This window comes from Brienomyrus brachyistius, chromosome 16 (genome assembly GCF_023856365.1).
Source record: "Brienomyrus brachyistius isolate T26 chromosome 16, BBRACH_0.4, whole genome shotgun sequence".
Taxonomy (NCBI): domain Eukaryota; kingdom Metazoa; phylum Chordata; class Actinopteri; order Osteoglossiformes; family Mormyridae; genus Brienomyrus; species Brienomyrus brachyistius.
The window spans coordinates 19,425,267-19,444,821 of NC_064548.1; the positions used below are offsets into that span (position 1 = coordinate 19,425,267).

Here is a 19,555-nt window from a genome sequence, read left to right on the forward strand (position 1 = left end):
TAACAAAGCTGTAAATATTGGGACCATTTGCGCATTAATCACCGAACAGAGGTGCTACAATAAGGACAGCGTGACGCTAACCGTCGTCCAGCAAAAATGCACATATCAAAGCATGTTATGATGAAGTGTACTTACTGCTGTTTAAGAAACTTGTTTGCATTGCCCCTGCTGATCTGAACTTTAAAGTTACTCCATGGGGAAAGTACTGTGTTTACTTTAGAATGTCTCTGAGAGGGAGGACCTCACCACAGACACCAGCTGTCTCACCCTCCTGGTTCCCATCACCCTCACAAGAACACAGCTCTTTAGTTCTGCTAATGTCTTCAGTCAGTTTTATTTAATGCTAAAAAAAAAATCAGGCAAGCTGTGTCCTGTCTGATGTGCTGTTTAACACTCACACTTGTCATTTCTCTTTTTAATGATTTTTGATGAGGTGTTTTTGACCAGCTAAACAAACCTTATTTTCAAAGTAGATTATGGAATGAATAAATGAAATGTTAGTGAAATTTGAATCAGATTAAAAAAAATAATAATACAAATATCCATTAAGGCAGAAAACTATGGGCATGAATGAAATGATTACTGAACTGTTAAACTAATAAAAGCAGGAAGAGGTAATAATATTTTTTTAAACTATACCTGTATTGTAATATCATATGTGAAAAATGTTTTAGTGTATTTTGTTTAAAGACCAGCATTACTTTCTGTGTGTAACCCTAGCCGTAGTGAACTGACTTTATTTTCTATGTGCTATTTTAATCCTGGACTGTACTACCTTTGAACAGGAAGTAACACAGTTACAGTCAGCAAATACGATCTTATTTCATATAGCAGAACCACAACTGCAGTGAGGTGTTGATTTACTACTGAGAAAACAGAAAGTTTCAAGCAATGAACTGAATTGTAGGAACAGAAAGAAAATAAGAAGTGAAATTCAGATATTAAATAATAAACAATAACTGTGCGTGTAAACTATTAACTATTAAAAGTATGGCATTATAGAAATTCTTTATTTTTAGGGCTCAAAATTTAACTCTGCAGGGTAGTATTGTTGTTGAAATACCATAAGAGCGTAGTTATAAATGTGTCATAACACCATGTCACAACAGCTTCTTACGGCTTACAACAACTGTTGCAACATGACATCTGTGTGGTTATTTTGTATGTAGAAATTTTTATATTTTTGTGAGCATGGTGAACTTCTGTGTGGACATAACATAATGAATCATAATGAAGCCTGATGACACAAAGTGGGCCCAGCTGAGAAAGAGAGATGTAACGGAGGCAGCATCAGGTATATAAAATAACTTGTTTGTGTTAGCTTCTATTTTTTTAATGGATAGTTTATTTCCGGCTGTTAATGAGTTGTACAATGTGATTGCCAACCCAAGAAATAAGATTATACAACTTGATTTTACAATTTCAGAAAATCTGGTAACACTTTACTTAAAGCAGTCATGCATAATGCATTATAGATACCTTCATAATGCATTATACTGTATTAATAATGTATTATAAACAGCTATAACTATTTGTAAAAAGGTATAATACATTATAGCCATATTTATTATGCATTATGTATGCTCTATGAAGATCTCATATATAAAGATAATATAAATATCTTAATAATGCAATACAAAGCATCCTTAATTCTTATACCGACCATTATAATGCATTATGAAGGTATCTACTATGCATTATGATCACTTTACCAAAAAACCAATAATATACAACAAAAACATAAAATCACTTTTATAGACATCTTCAGACTCTTGGGTACAGTCTCCTAAGGGAGCTCTTTGGCCCCAGTATGGACAAAAATACTCCTCTGGTTAGTGGGGGGGTGGGGGGTGGGTGGGGGGAGAGGGAGAGAAAAACTTAAGGATCACTAGATGGTTTCTGTTAGATTTCACTGTATTCCACTATCTGGAGGAGTCACGGTAAAAGGCAGAACCTTGTCAAAGAGGAGCTTCCCCTGGGTTCCCAATGCTGCTCTGGGCTGGATCTAAAGGATGGACATGGTGTTACTGAGCTAGCTGTGATAGCAAACCCCCTAAAATAATTTTATTTTATTTTTACTCTTTAAATGTATATCCTATTGCATGGTTTCTTCAGCTTTTATAGTAGCGGTTTATATCTAACATGAGTCAAAGGTTTACAGAACTGGCTTTTATTACAGTGTTAATCTCATTTGCACAGAATGAGAATCTGGACCACAGTCTGTTGGAGTTATTGTACTGCACCAACACTTTTATAATTAAGTGACAAAACAACAAAGAAATGCAGGGAAATTCCGGACAGATGCTGCATATTGTATTTTGGAAGTATAGATTACATTGTTTCAGTAGTGATCTTTCACCAATAGTTTAATTTCACATTTTAAAGTAAACCGGTCCTTCTGTTCAGGTGTCACCCTGCCTCCTCAGGTCTCCACTGCTGAGGACAGCGGGCACATAAAAGTTGTCCAGTGCTTGAAATCTTATTAACTGATTCCAGCCTGCCTCCCTCCATAGAGTAATCCTAGTTTTGTTCCTGCCACTAAGGCATGACTGGGTTGTGACAGTGCACAGGTAGTCAGGTAAGTATAGTTTATTGGTCCCCAAGGGAAATGATTTAATACTGATGATATGATTGGTTAAGCTCGTTGCCCAAGAGGTATGTCGGTGCGCTGCCCTTCAGCTACAGTTGAAGTTTGAATAAACGATGGTTGTTGATTCACGGGCCGGGCTCTTTTTTCCCAGAGTGCTGACTGTCCTCCAGTACTTTTGTCCATGGTAATGAATGTCCTGAGACTCAGGCTTTCAAAACTCAGAACACCAGTTATCCCAGCTGTCCCCCCCCACCCCCCCCCCCCTTCCCACACCCTCTGCTTCAGGCTGGGTGACATTCTCTTATTTAGGGCAAGCACTTAGAACAGCTAATTTTCCGGTAACAAGTCAAAGACTCAGAGGGGTTGACTGTTTCCAGAAAGACCTTGGCTGCAAGCCATGCAAATGAGGACCATGCGTCTGTAGTCTGTGTTGAACGTGATCGTAAAAGTTGCCAGATTAGCATGATACGCTTCAAAGCAGATCTGCATGAACGCTGCTGCAGAGTGACATCACCACATGAGGTAATCAGTGACAGCCATTTTCAGAACCACGGGGTAAGGCGCTATGGATAAATAACGAAGTTCTGTAAAACGAACAGCCATTGTTATCCATCCATACGTTTTCTATACCAGCTTGTCCTAATCAGGGTGGCGGGGGTCCGTAGCCTATCCTGGAAGCAATAGGCGCAAAACAGGGAATAACCCAGGGCGGGGCACCAACCCATCATAACAGCTGTTTTTAATGTGTCACAAACCATTAATATATTAATGTATTTCCTGGAATATGACATATTTTTCTCAAGAATGATGAATTTATATTCTAACAAAACACATTTTATATTTATATTCTTTTATTATGCTGAGTATATCAATGGCAGATGCTGCCCGTTTAAAAATCAAAGACAGATAAACAATTGGAATAGGGCTGCAAAAAAACAGCTCAAATATACAACTATAGTTTAAGTTATGTACTGTTATTTCTGTAGAAGCTGTAAGAACATGAGACAGGACTCATCGCACATTCTCGGCTGGATCGTGGGAAAACATTTTGCTAATTTATACCTGAGCCCAGGTATACCAATGAACTTCCCCATAAGCATAAAAGACAAAGTAAATCAGGACTCAGAATGCAGTGATATTCACTACAAGTTATTACCTGAATGACACTATTTTAAGCTCTGGTTAGGTAACCAAACTTTACAATCAATGAATTGTATCACATTCTCCCAGGAAATTCAAAACATTACAAGTAAAACTGGCAGGTGTTTATCTTAAGCAATTCTGTATAAAACTGTCCCTCCCAGTTCAAAAGGCGAGGTAGAGCATGCGAAGAAAGTTTGAGGAAGGCTCTGGTCCATTACAGGTGCAGTAAAGAGGGATTGTTCATTACAGGTACAACTAAAAGGGTTAGTTCATCAGAGGTATGGCTTACACGGCTGATCGGTTACAGGTGTGGCGGAGAGGATTCTGCCATTACAACATCAAACCAGGCTTGGTCCACTACAGTCATCACCACAAGAGTCAGCCCATTACAGGTATAGCTAAGAGGGCGGCTTCATTACAGGTAAGGATGTCCAGGTATTACGGGTGTAATCGAGAAGCGTCTGCTGACTCACCCTTTGTTGAGACTCCAGTGGTTCTGTTTTGACTGCAGGCATACCGTCCAGCATTAGCATCCTGCTGCTAATGGTGTCTGCGTGACGGAAAATGGAAAGAGGAGCAAATCAATTCCAGCACCCATAGTACCATGACTTTTTATTGAAGTGTATTACAAATAAGCCGTTACATTTTACACATGCTGACATCCAGTAGCATGTGAATTCAAATAAAGAGAGGCACGGTCCTTTACTCTCAAAGTACATAATGGCAGGCTGAAAATGGTGCCTGCGCTTTAAGTGGATCACATCAGGTATCATGTAATCCATCCATTTTCCAACTGCTTATCCAGTCGGGGGTCACGCTGATTCTGGAGCCGATCCCATGAAGTACAGGGCGCATGGCAACCAAAGTTCTTTTCTGTTATTCGGTTAACCATAAATACTCCCTTTCAAGTGACTCATATATATATATATATATATATATATATATATATATATATACACCTTATATACTACATACACTGCATTTAAGACTAGATCCATCCATCCATTTTCTAAACCACTTATTCTACTGGGTCGCGGGGGGTCCAGAGCCTATCCTGGAAGCAATGGATACGAGGCAGGGAACAACCCAGGATGGATGGCCAGCCCATCGCAGGGCACACTCACACACCAGTCACTTACACACACATTCCTACGGGTAATTTAGCAAGTCCGATTAGCCTCAGCATGTTTTTGGACTGTGGGGGGAAACCGGAGTACCCGGAGGAAACCCTATGACGACATGGGGAGAACATGCAAACTCCACACACATGTAACCCAGGTGGAGACTCGAACCCGGGTCCCAGAGGTGTGAGGCAAGAGTGCTAACCACTACACCACCATGCATGCCGACTAAAGGATGTTATTTCATGTCTAATAATGTTATTTAGAAGGTCGTAAACGGGTTTTACATTTTCCAATTATGAAAATATTCGATTTATAAATAAAGAATGCTATTTCGTGAAATTCACTTATCGCGGTAGAGTCTGGAACTGATTAACCGCGATAAACGAGGGCCGACTGTATTTTCATTTCTAGGCAGAAAAATAGTGGCCTTGATCTTATAATTCCCAAACAACAAAGTCGACTATGAATGGCAGGTATTCATTAAGATTTTCCATGACATACACACGTGATGAATAAGGAGGGTCTGGCAGAACAAGTGTTAAGCCTAAGCTGCAATATGACATCTTCCACATATCTCACATCTGTCCATTTAGCTCTACCCATTCTTGCATATGGATGGTTAGGGGAACAGATCTGTAAATTCCATGTTTGACATTATCAGTCTTACAGAGCTACATGTGTAATGAATGCCTTTAATTTCAAGTGAAATTGTTATCCCAATTCTTGTTATCCCAATATATGTTATTCCCATGTTGTTTTCCCCATATTCACAGGAACATTTTTATCTCTGAAATATTATGCAATCGATTTTTCCCAGACCCCCCGCGACCCAGTAGTGGGATAATCGGTTTGGAAAATGGATGGATGGATGGATTTGTCCCATAAAAAGGAATAAAATGTAAATAAAAGTACATTCTGCTTGGGGTCTTATGCTTCAAGGAGACATACATACGTCTTTGATAAGTACCAAATACAACAAAACGAGTATGCCTTGCTGGAGTCCTGGTGTGACCCAATCTTCTGTTATTTTAGCAGCAGAGCAAGAATGACTGCAAGCAGGGTAAACATGTTCTGAACATCTCCGTTCCACTTCAGACTTGGCAAAAAAATGCAGGAATTGTGTCTCTCATTTCCATTCAGCATTGGATCCCCTTCTGCTAAACATAAGGGTGTCACATCTACAGAGACTCCAAATAAAATCCAGAATCCAAATAAGGAAGCCAAACATCAAAGCTAGAGCCTCACATAATGGAATACTTAAGTAGTAATATACAAAGCACCTGCCAGGGCAAGAATTTACTTTGGTATTTGGATATAGGTTTTTTTTTTACATTCAAATGAAAGAAATCGTAACAACACACTATAATATAATAAAAGGAACTATGATAAAATATTTTAATGCAATAGCTTTACTATTCTGCACTTTTTTCATAAATGCTTAAAACAGCAATAAGAAAAACACAATCCTTTGGCTGCCTCAACCAAATCATCCACTGTTACTCCATAGAGATACAAAGCAGGCGTATATCAAAAAACATCTTTTAATATTGCCAACTTCATATCGTGTGGGCTGTTGCATACTATGTATTCTACTTATAGAGTTCCTTTGTGGCCGTGATCTATACCACTAATTAATGCCTAAGGTGCATACAACTCTTAGCAATAGTCTTGTAATTTGAGTGTGATTGGCATGTCCTTTGGCTGCAAGACTTATGGCGTAACTATAGCAACAGAATATTGAGCTTGCTGCGCTTTAGGCGGTCCAGAAAGATATCCCCTGACACAAGGCTGCAGCCACACTGACAAAGAATAGCCAGGGCTGCTACCTGAACGCCCATTTCATTACGCCCCACCACGATTAAAGGATTAACATGGATAATGCTTACGGAACAGTACAACATAAAAGGAGAAGGTAGCCTAGTAAAAATGATAAAGTAAATCAAAGTCTTTCATTTGTTGGCTTGCATGCTTTGCTTATTTTGATTGACACCAACAGCTACTGGCTGGAGACCTCATCAGCATGTGAACACAATCCTCCATGTCCTTCATTCTTATTCTTTTCACCCTTGGAAATCAGCTGGTCCACAAGATAGTTCCAAGCAGAAAATCAATACCCTGAGCATGTCATAGAGTTGTTGAGTATTGACCACGAGGGAAGAAAACACATTGTTCTTCCCAAGTAACGACTGTCAAGTAATAATAACAGCGGTTTTATTATTTGTTCTGCTTTTCTTATGCTATATTGTATGCTCTGCTAATACAGGGTGTTTACAAGCTTAGTTCGTGGTTCAGAACCTGTTTAGTATAATTCATTTGTATGCAACTACAAAATAAGGCTATGCACTTTGTATAAAGGATTACCCAAAACATGGAAGTTCAAAAATAAAAGCAAAATGTAGAACTCATTAGTTTTGTGTTTGCAAATATTTTTTTTTTGACAGTTTTATATGTCAACACCAGTTGTAAACACTGAGAAAGTGTGAGACACCGATGAAGGACCAGACGACAGGAAGGACCAGAAATGGTCAGAAATGTCAGTCTCCTTGTATTGCCCCCAAAATCTCTGCTGCACGGTAACAGCTGCCATCTGGAGCAGCCTGACTGAATAGAGAGACACAGGAGAAAATCCACCTCAGTCATGGGGTCTACTGAAGAATTTGATCTTCAGTCTCGTTTTGAAATCTGCCGTTCACACTCTCAGAAAGCACAGTTAGTCACGCCGCTAACTAGTGATGTCAGCAGTTTCACAGGACCCCTTCTCTGTAAACTGGGGGATCAATTTAAGGAAAAGGAATCTTCCCCGATCACATGCTGACCTGTACTCATATTTACTGAAGGAAATTTGTCAGTACTGCAGCATATTTACAGTTGGTTTTTTTTCTCCTTTATTTGAATATTTTTTCAGTATTATCGGTCATCTAAATTGGACTCATGTCAGCAATCATTAGAGAAATTATGATTATGATAACGCCTGCTATTAACATCACACTGGGATTAGCAACCTCGAATCGCCGCCATACCATGATGGAAGTGTTTGAGTCTGTGATCCTAGGAGCAATGTTATTGGGGGCAATTGACTCTGGTAGGGTCTCTCAAGGCAAATTGATCCTAGGTGAGCGGCCAGGCTAAGTGGGATTAACATGGACCCCGAGATGTGACCGTGCCTGGACTGAGGAGACCAGAGACCCGCCCTGGGGCCCATCGTGGGGACAGAGCTCATGGGCGAGTGCCGGGTGACTGGGCCTCTACCCCTGGGGTCTGGCTAGGTATAGCCCAAAGAAATGATATGGGTCTACCCTCCTGTGGGGCCAACAGCTGAAGGAGGGAACTGTGGGGGTTGGGCACGCTTTAGATTGGGTGGCAGGTGAAGGCACAAGGACCTTGGTGGACTGATCATCGGCGACCAAATCAGGCTATAGGTACATGGAACGTGACCTCTCTGCTGGTCAGGAGCCTGAGCTGGTGCAGGAGGCAGAGAGAGACCGACTAGATGCACGGCTCTAGCTCTGGAACCAAACTCCTGGGAAGGAGCTGGACTCTGTACCACTCTGGATTTGCCCATGGTGAGAGGTGTCAAACAGGTGTGGGTCTACTTATAGCCCCAAGGACTCGGCTAGTAGACTGGAGTTTACCCATCTGGTCTTCTTGGAGACCTTGAATGAGGTGCTGGATGGCATCCCCTCCGGGGACTCCATAGTTCTGCTGGGGTACTGTAACACTCATGTGGGTAGTCACAGTGCTATCTGGAAGTGTGTGATTGGGAAGAACAGCCTACCCGATCTGAACCCAAGGATGGATGGATGGTAGGTATTAGCAATATGGAGGTAGAAGTAACTGCAATTTCTTTTGAAAACTTCGCAAAGAAGTGTGGAAAATTTGAATTTAAAATTGTACATCCATCATCCAACTCCTTATCCAGCAGAGAGTTGCAAAGGATCCCGGAGCTTTTTCCCAGGCAGCACAGGACATCGGGCAGAGAACAGCCTGGATGGGATGCCAATCCATCACAGGTCATGCACACAGTACGTACGATTTACAGACACCGGTTTTTGGACTTATCAGAGGAGACCAGATTACCCTGAGGAAATCCATGCAGTGAGGGGAACATGCAGACTACACAGATGTATAGAGAGGGGGCGGGATCCCAAATCCCCCAATCTTGTGGGGGAGAGACAAGAGTGTGACAGCTCTGTCACTCTGAAATATAACATGATAAATGAAAATGCAAAGGATGGTAACGAAAAAAAGAGAAAAATGATCTTCGAGTAATATTCTCACAAGATAGATAGATAGATAGATAGATAGATAGATAGATAGATAGATAGATAGATAGATAGATAGATAGATAGATTTTATTTATTGTGATTAACATTAACATGATAAAAAGTGAAAACTTCTGAGACTGCAGGATTATAATCAGACTTAAAATAACCCTCTATCCTCTTTTCTCTGTGCCAATGCACTTTCATTTCCTGTGAGCTAAAAACACATATGGGCAGAAGAGAACACGCGTGTCTGGCTGTGGAAGGAGCCTGAGAGCGCGTGTCTGGCTGTGGAAGGAGCCTGAGAGTGCATGTCCTCTGTCAGGCCACATCCACTCTCAAGCCTCTACATCATTTCCGTTCGAACGACAGAATCCGCCTTGTCGCGATAGATTACAACTTGACGACTGTTGCTATAGAATCCATCTTGTTGCGCATATAATTCTTAAAACGCAGTATGTATGGCTTAATAGTTTAAAAATGTATCATCACGTCGAAATACGTGCGTGTCGAACTCTCCTTACTACAGGCAACTGGTGTTTACCTTAAAAAAGTCCTAAGACTAGTGCTCGGTCACACAATAAAGTCAGCCAAAGTCAAAGTAAATTTTATAGTCATCTCAGCTACTGTATATACAAGTATATCGAGAGAGACAAGACGACGTGGATTCAACTTTACACAGTACAAGAAAAGGCACTTAAAATATACAAAGAAATAACATGTAAAAAAACGTACATTTAAACATAAAGATAAAGAATAACAAGACGAGTAAAAATTAATATAAATATAAGATTGTGCAAATTAGTTACATGTGTTTCGGTTATTACGGCAATCAGGTGGAGAGTTTATAATTAGTTTCGGAATTCCAGCAGTAGAGTTCAATATGATAATGTTATTAAAATGATGTTATTACTTCACACATATCTTGGATAAAACAAATACGTTTCGTTAATAACCAATAATGCACAATTTATTCAAAATATTTTTATTAGATTATGACTGAAAAGTTTCCGTATAAACATTGAAATGCTGACATTATTAAAGTACAATATTTCACGGCATAAATTTGGCACAAGAAAATAATTATTAAAAGTACATATTAGCTATAGTCTGATGTCTCACAATAATAACATACAATAGCGCTATATTTATTATATATTGTATTAATTTACAACGGTATTGTTCAGGTTTGAGGTGGATTCTATCATTTAAACGGAAATTACGTATTGGGGTTTGGGAAGATGGATTCTGTCATTTAAACGGAAATGATGTAGGGGCTTGAGAGTGGATGTGGCCTAGCAGAGGACATGCGCTCTCAGCCCCTCCTGCAACCAGACCCTTCTCGAAGAGAAAGCCCAGCATCAACAATTCAGTTCAGCATGATCAGTGTCTGTATACACCAACGAGCAGGGCTCAATGCACACATCACTGTGTGACACATTACTTCCACAACCATCATCAAAATTATTTGCCATTTGTGCCACATTAACTGTACTGTTGGTTAGTACTACATGGAATAGCCTTGAATCACATCCCTTATCTACGAGTCTTGGCCACCTAACATCCTGTTAGCAGGTCCCTCCTCCGCCCCTCTGAGCGGGTATTCACCATGGCTGACTGTGAACATCTCGCAAACCCTGCCATTTCCGAGATGCTCTGACCCAGTCGTCCTTTTCAAAGTTACTCAGAACTTAGGCCCTTCTTATTGCTTCTGCATTCAACATGTCAAGTAGGAGTACTGAATGTTAGCGTACCATGCAATATATCCCAGACCTTGACAGGCACCATTTTTACGAGATAGTCACCATTATTCACATCACAGTGGAGGTGGTCATAATTTTTTTAGCTCATCTGTGCATTTTTAACGTTGTATTTCCATCTAGCACAATAAAAACACAGGGCGCGTTTTCTTTATGTCACAAAAGAAGAACGTACTGAATTTCATAGGATTTCAGGGGAAAAATAATATTAGCAGAAATTTTGAGGTCAAAGAGCGGGAACAGCCTGTGTCCCTGGAGAATTTAGGCTAGAAGGTCTTGCTGAAGGGTCCAGCAGTGATGTGTTTCCCTTTCAGTCACGAGATTTGAAACCACACCCTTCCAGACACAGATTTATAACCTGATCTACCCACTAACTGTTAGACACAGTTTTGACCTAATTTCACGTTTCACATGTTGGTGTAAGATCTGTGACTCTCTAAAAGTCCTGCTGCAGTTTCTGACTCTGCTGTGCTTCCCAGTTGTCCATTTTCACCTGAGCATGACCAACCACGCAGCAAACAAAAGCCTTCTGACCTTCCCTTCCATGCATTTCTGCTGGCCTCTTTGGAAATGCTTTGCTGCTTCCTGCAAACTTCTGCTCATAAAAGCCAGACCACAGCCACCGTATCGTGGATTGAGAAAAGCCGCTGGTCATTCATATTCCCACTCAAGCCCAGTCTGATGGCACAGCGACGAGCGCTCTTTCAACTGTAAAAGTACTTTGGATACAGCTTTGGCTTAATCTTTTTGGCGCGCCATAAATGACTTCAGACTTTCCATTTTATAAGGCTAATTTTCCTTGGCAGGCGAATTGGCCGAAGCAACTTTGGATGCATTTTTGAATTAGGCCCTGGAGAGGTGAACTGCTTCAGTATTGGTATTAACTTCAGGCTGTCACTAACTCATGAATTTGGCCTGTGTCTGCATGTGCTTATCGGCATCATTTACTATTCATAGGGTTAGATATGGACATATTCTCCCTGTCCATTGAATTGCTACGATTGTTTTTAAACGGTTAATTTATTTTGTGATCTTGTGTCCAAGGCAGATAGTTCTGCACCAGACTGGGCACAATATACGTGGTGAAGCAAGTGTTTGATTACTGAAATAAAGATCTCGCAGGCAGGTATTTTTATGGACTGCTAAAACACAACTATGCACTGTCAGCTATGAAAAAGAAAACATCTGATGTTAGATGAAACATGAAAAGGAAACATCGATAAATAAAAGCTACAAACATAAGTAGCTGTATATTTATGCAATATACACTCAACCTAATGAACATCCAGTTTCTCTGTGCTGCTTAAAAATTCTTCCTGGCACTGACCAAGCTGTGGTGGTGAGTATAGTCACTGAAAAGAACATAACTGTGAACAGGTTCAGTTCTCCAGCTCTGCTTTTAAAATGGAGCACGTATGACTCCCTCATTTCCCTTGGCTTGCTTCAAAACCTGGTTGAGTAATTTGGCCCATTTATAGTGCCGTGACACCCATGTAAACATCAGGTTGGCCCCAGATGCAAGCTGGGGAACGGAAGTTCACTTATTGAGATGGAATGCCCTTGGGCTCCTGCTATTTCTGCTGCAGGAGATACTGTGTCGCTAATCCTGCCGAGCGGAAGTTTCCGGATACAGCTCGGGTCCAGGCCGCGTTCACACACTTACAGAGGGCCTCTGAAAGAAGGCTTTGGGTCACCCCGAGGTTTTTAAGTTTCCATTCAAACTCAGGGGCTGGAACCGGCTCAGTTAAAGGCACAGCACGGTTTGTGAAAAACCGCTGCGGCATGATAGGTCAAAGCCGTCATTATTTCAAGATATCGCAAAAATCCCAATTTTATTCGTTTATTATGTTTTTCCTTCTATCTCAAATGTGTCAGATACGTATCATTAACATTGCGTCTCTATTGGAAGCACTGTAATGTCACTGTAACACAGTACATCTGAGCTCAGGTCCCCACTCTCCATGACACTGTTGCTCTCAATCAGAAATGTGGTTTTTTTTTTGTGTGCAGAGTAAAAAATGAAGGCACACGCTATCATTCAGGTATTTCATGATTCAGATAATGCGACTCAATGATAAAACAGAAATGGAGACTGTGATTTGTACTTTTCGGTAGTATGATATATTAGCATTAAACATCGAAGTAGGCAACGTGTGGGGGGGGGGGAGAATATGCCCTTTGTTTAACGCTACAAAACATTAAAATTACATCAGTATACATTTTCGTTTCCAAACCCATTATCAAAATACGTACGTAAAATGTTTTTATTACATTTTTACTGCAATCCAAAACAGCTTACAATTAATCCCATTTATTCAACCTAATACTTGTCTGTTCAGGTTCAGGTACTGCTACCTCTGATACCAACGGTAGTGTCCTTTCTGGAGACCAGCCCAGTAACCCTCGGATCTGTGCTCCTACAGTAAGCGTCCTGCTGACTTTACATCGTCCAAAACCTAAAACATTCTGAAGGAAGGTTCAGCTGCATGACGATCTTAACCACTTTGTCAGTCTTTCAGAATACTTGGCATTTTCCCTTTACAATGCGAGGTTCCAACGTGTTTCCTGTCTGAAACGTCCTGCCCCCCCCTTGCTCTCCGCTAACTGACCTTCTAATGACCTGGCACTCCCCAGGCCCTTGATTTACCTGCCATCATTATCACCATCATCTTTTATGCTGGACATTCCAGTTATGTATAGAATCTTCATCATCATCATCATTATTGCCTCATTAATTATTATTACTGGCAGCGGGGGAAGTACAACTGAACACAACCCACATTGCATAACATTGGAATGTGCTATTCATTATAAAATTACATTTGAATTTATACAAGACCTACTGCCAGGCACAGGTAGACGTCAGGTCGCACTACTGCTCCATAAATTTGGTTCCATTTGCTTTGGCTTTTCAACAATTCAAAACCATCGTCGACTGTGATTTCTCTTGTAATTAAAGGCCATTTTTACTCCTTTAATTCACATGGTTGTTATGTGTATATATATATGTATGCATGTATGTATGTGTGTATGCATGTATGTATGTGTGTATGCATGCATGTATGTGTGTATGCATGTGTGTGGCAGGGTAACTGTTTGTTGGGGGAAAGTTAGGACGATTCCAAGAGCCCCAGACTGACTGGGTGCCTAAATATACAGCTACTTAAAATTTGGAAAATAACCGGATTGGTCTGGACTGGGGGGTCTGAACCAATCATATATATATATATATATATATATATATATATATATATATATATATATATATATATATATATATATATATATATAAACTGCAAAAAAAGTTACCATGTGTGCAGATTTCCTTGCAAATCTTCCTGGCAAAATAAGTAAATAACACTACATAGACAAACAATAGATTCCATTTTTGGCTTCAAACAGATGATTCACATGTAAAGAAAATGGCCCAGGTTGGGTTTTATTTACCCAGGTTTTTCCTAAGAATCATTTCTAGTAAAACTTCACAATAGCATATTTATTTGATCACAGATTATTCTGTGAATGGGAATTTATCCAATGCATGATTGAATTGACTGCAAAATAATACATACATATAATATAATATAATATAATATAATATAATATAATATAATATAATATAATATAATATAATATAATATGAGAAAAAATATGCATGTATAGTAACACAGTAACATGACCCACGGGAGTTTTACCATTGAAATTGAGGTACAGTACTGTGCAAACGTCTTAGGCACTCAAAAGAAATGTTTAACGCTATTTATCTGGGTAGTAAGTCCACATTTTCTTAAAACAAAAAATATAATTTAACATAAGAACATATGAAAATTACGAGTAACACAATAAAAACTAGTAAAAATGTCTTCTGTTCTCCAAAAAGTTACTGACATCTACTTGGATAGCTAGATGAACACCACTTCAGTTCCCAAACTTCTCCTCAGTAGCATCCGAACCATTCTACTGTATGTATTTATAAAATTTCACCACCAGCTCGCTTAATTAATTAACTTAATTAGTTAAAAAAGCGAACGAGATATTGAATAGATATACGAGGTGGGCTAGTGGTCAGGTCAAAAAATACACGGGTGTATTGTATGGTTGCTGGAAATAAGAGGGTTATTTTAGCAGAGGTTTTGAAATGGCTAAGTTGACACACTTTGCCAGGCGTAACAGCATAGTTTTACACCAACATGACAGTTATTTAAACATAATTTTTTTTTGGCTGCCTAAGACTTTTGCACAGTACTGTATGGATGTAGCAATTAGAGTAGGCGGGACCAACCAATGACTGTCTTGACCCCGCCTCTTCAAGTTGCTTGGACCCACCTCCACTACAATCTGATTGGTTATCTCTCTGAACCAATCATTTTTCCTTCTGCCCTCAGAACATTTTTCTGTAAGTAAAACTCCCACAATATAGTGACATGGGGACAGGTGTTACAGAAAAGCAGATCACGGTAGACTTTGGCATACAGTGAAATAATGACAATGAAAGGCAGGCGATACAGTGAGGCAGAGCATAGGAGACATTCGTACACTGAAGCGAAATTAAATGGAGAGAGGTTTTCTGGTGAGGCGGAGTACAGCAGACATTTATATACAGTAATGTAGTGATATGCCGGTGAGCAATTCACTGACGCACAGTACAGCAGACATTTATATATAGTATTGTCATAACATGGAGGCAGGTGATACGCTGAGGGAGAATACAGCAATGATTCGTGCACCATGGCTTAAAAACATGCCCTGAGGTCCTCACCAAGAATAGTTTAGGCAGCGATAAGTCAAGTTATTCACTACACGCTCACACAGCAGTCCTGTCGAAAATAATGTGCTACATTGCCAGCTGAGGACTGACTCCGCATGTTGTTTTGCATCATCCTCTAGAATGTTCACCTGCAACTGCAGACAAAGTTCATAATCACGGGGACAAGGTGAGCCATCCGAGACGTGCCTATGGACCGGCCTGCAGGAGCCCGAGCTTCAAAAGCCTGCTGCTTCAGGCTGATTCTTCAGCAAACATCCAGGCCTCCACTCAAGCGAAGTGGCCACATTTTGATTTTTACATTTATTAAACACACAGACTATATAAATCTGTCATTTTTTTAAAGTTCCTGTTATGTAAACTTATGTGAGATTTTAAAAAAGGTTCCTGACTGTGATTAAAAAAAAGAAATAATGGTGCATCCTTGTCTGTGTGACTTGTTTTGGAGCCAGTCATCTACCTTGAGGAATTACCAGCCTGTCGGTGGTCTACAGCTCTGTCCTTTCCTTGTCTTGCCTGCATCAAAGTTTGCACAGCTTGTCTATGTGCAGTGTGTACTGAACACGACTATAGTAAACAAAATTGTGTGGGAGTTGGAGATCAGGGGTTGAGTACACCAAAACATTAGTAATGGGGCAATTCATTAACTTAGCCGTTCAAAAGGAAGACAGCCAAAATAGTTCTGATTCATTCATTGGACAACTGAACTCTCCTATACTTCAGTTTTATAAGAAAACCACTTTGTTTTTATAGCTGAATGTTTCCTGTGAATGTAAAACATGTCAACTATATGTGTACAATTACTACATGCCTTCATATTCAAGTACTCTATTTTCTGTTTTCAGCTGATGGAATTCCAAATTCGATGGGGGCTCAGTGGGAGGGACTGTTGCCTCAGACTACCAAGGTTTTTGGGATCAAATCTTGCCTCTTCTGTGTGTGGAGCTTGGTTATTCTGCCTCACGTCACATGGATTTCCACGTACAAACTAAAGACTTACAGTTAGGCTAGCTGGCATCTTAAGCTTTCCTGTGGTATATAAAGGTACATGTGCCCTGTGATGGACTGGCATTCTCTGACTAGGACGTGTATCTGCAAGAAAGACGGAACTCCAAGATTTACTTACAACCCCAGAGACAGACTAGAAGTAGAGCAAAGATTCAACAGCTATGATCAAGAGAAAGGATGATTACACATGGTCTTTGACACATAGAAAAACAGAGGAACTGCCATATTTTGCAGGATGCGATTAAAATCCTACAATGACCCTGAAATGCTGCAAGTGTCTGCTGAGTTTGCACTCGGGCAAGACCTTGTTTGCTGTCTGTCGTCTGTGCCCTGGCATTGATTGTGTTGGGTGTCTCCTGCAACTTGACTTGTCTGTGAAGATAGACCACCCTTCTTCTGTATCCACTGAGCATACACAGAGCACATGGGTGCAGACCACAGATATCCCACAATGCCCCCCCCCCCCCCACAATCCCCCAATCCCCTCCATTTAAAACCAGATCCTCCCACGCACACACATAGGTGACACACATACAGGAGTGTTGAACAGATTGTATGTATTCTACCTCATTTCTGAAATACAGAGTCAACTGTTTGTAATCCCACTGATAAAGTACTAAATTATCATTTGATATGGAACCTGGCAGCATGAATACATTTCATATGCATTTTTGTTATATGTGCTGCCTGTACAATAGGAATAAAGGCATTCTGTCCTGTTCTACTATAGGCACAGCAAAAATAATAATATCGAACTGTCAGTATGAAATCGGTGCCTTTTGGTAATTCCACTAATATTTCAGTGTCTGTTGTATCACAGTAAGAATAGATCAATTAAACTGCTGGTACTGATTGAAACTTGGCACTGCTGTTAACACCAGCAGACATCTCCAGTGCCTGATGTTTCGCACGACATGTGCAATTTATGTTTTCTAAAACATACAGAACTGCTGCACTTCTGAGTTCCTTAAGCTTGCTTGGGTAGCATACATGACCCCCCTGAAATCTCACACGGGTTTCCTATCACAGCCCAAAGATGTGCTGGTAGGCTACACTTCTCATACTGCCTGTTTGCATGCTGCAAAAGCTTGGCATCCCAACCAGGGGACACCCCAGTGTTATTCCTAGTAGCGCCAGCAATATGCACTGGACAATTGGTGGAAAGATGGACAGATATTTTCCTCAACATTTCTACAATAAATGTAACATTTGTAGACGAGCATGCAAGAGTTAAGACTATTCCTTTATGTGCTCTTGCAGATTTGATTTAAAAAATGTGTTTGTTACCAAATGTCTGTGAAAAATCCACCAAATCTATGAATACAGGCCTGACTCAGAAGTGTCGGCTAAGGCCTTTTCGTACACAGAGTGTAAAGTCAGTAGCCTAACTCTGGGACTGAAGTTTTGCTCTGTTCCAAACTGCCACCTCCCACAAATCCCCACCACTTGCCCCCATCCCGCCCCCCACGCCGCTTGCAGCATTTAAACATCTCCCCTGTCAGCTCTGCCCAGGTTTACTTTAATTGACAATAACAGAGCTGGAACTTTCCCCGGCAGAGGGTCGCCCTTCTTCCTGTGCGAGTAACAGCAGCTCATCAGTGCCATAGTGTTCCGCACTGGACGGCATCTGAGACTCATGTAACGCTGCCATTTCCCCACCTGCCACACCTCCTGTCCCAACATTCATGTTCTTCCACTGCCCCCCCCACATGACCCCCCAACCCTGACAAGTCTACACTATCCACACACATCTGACACACAGCAGGAATTACACAGGATTTTGCATTTCATTCACACATGCAGCATTCACTACAAAACACACATTAGCAAATGTGCAAACAGCAGCAATAATTCCGGAACTCTTGTCTTTCTGAGCGAGTCTTAAAAAGCTCACTGGCAATATTCACAACTCCGCCACTGTCTCTAAAACTACAGGCGCAGCAATGAATCACACAATCATCTGTCAGAGCACATCTGTCATCCCGCACTGCAGCGGCGCTATCTGTTGCTGACAGTTCAAGTTGCACACTGTAGCTTCCAGCACAGACGGCGGCCGTTACATTGCGAACTGACTACTCGCACAATGATGGTGTTTCCAGTCAAATGATGAATGGATAGCGGCGTGCTGTGGGGAGCATGTCAGTCGGCTTGCCGCTGACGGCTGGATGGGGCAACGCAAGGCAGAGCTACAGCGGAACAAACGAGACAGACGACGCAAAACGGGAAAGAAAGACGACACAGACCTTGTCAGAGGCTGCAGAGCGCTGAAAACTGTTTTCCTTATACAGTCCCTCTCCCCCGCTCTCTCACTCTCTCTCCCTCCCTCTCTCTGTCTCTCTTTCACCACCTCTTGCTCCCCACCTCTCTGAGACTCCCTCCCCTTTAGCCCCTCAGCTGCTCAGTGTAGTTCTCAGGAAATGAATGGGGGCTCACAGAAAACTGTTGTACTTGCAAATGACTTACCACAGTCACATGATCGGTTAAATGCAGGGTGGGCCGGTGGGTGGAGAGTACATGAGCTGGGGAAGACAATATGCTCTAAGCTTTAACAGCATGCATCGAATTACACGGGGCCCCTTGGGGGGGGGTTCCCGACAGGTTTGGTTAGCTCTTGTCCCTGCTCTCTCTGCTGTTGATGGCAGATTGCCTCCCACATTAGAAAGAGAGAGTGAGAGATACACAGAAAGAGAGAGAGAGAGAGATGGGGGGGCAACAGGAACTCAGGAAAAAGTGGTGTGTCTCTTTCTTCAGAAAAGTGCTGTTCACCTATTATGGACAGCAGACATCATTAATTGGCAATTGGGCAATTCCACTCCATGTATGTTTTTGAAAATGCGGTTCTGTCGTTTTCAGTGCTTTTCTAAATCGAGCCTGGAAGTGGCAGTGGGGATGGTTATGACTCA

The 19,555-nt window shown here is 41.1% G+C and overlaps 1 protein-coding gene across 1 annotated transcript in view; it reads right to left on the reverse strand.

The window, feature by feature from the left end:
• LOC125710035 (Krueppel-like factor 12) overlaps positions 1-19,042 on the reverse strand; it is a 30,010-nt gene extending 10,968 nt beyond the window's left edge. The window contains exons 1-2 of the mRNA XM_048979196.1: positions 18,896-19,042; positions 4,207-4,283 (exon numbers count right to left, since the gene is read on the reverse strand). Coding sequence (XP_048835153.1) covers positions 4,207-4,266 — 60 coding nt within the window. The 5' untranslated portion in view covers positions 4,267-4,283; positions 18,896-19,042. The remainder of the gene's footprint in view (positions 1-4,206; positions 4,284-18,895) is intronic.
• Between the last annotated feature and the right edge of the window lie 513 nt (positions 19,043-19,555).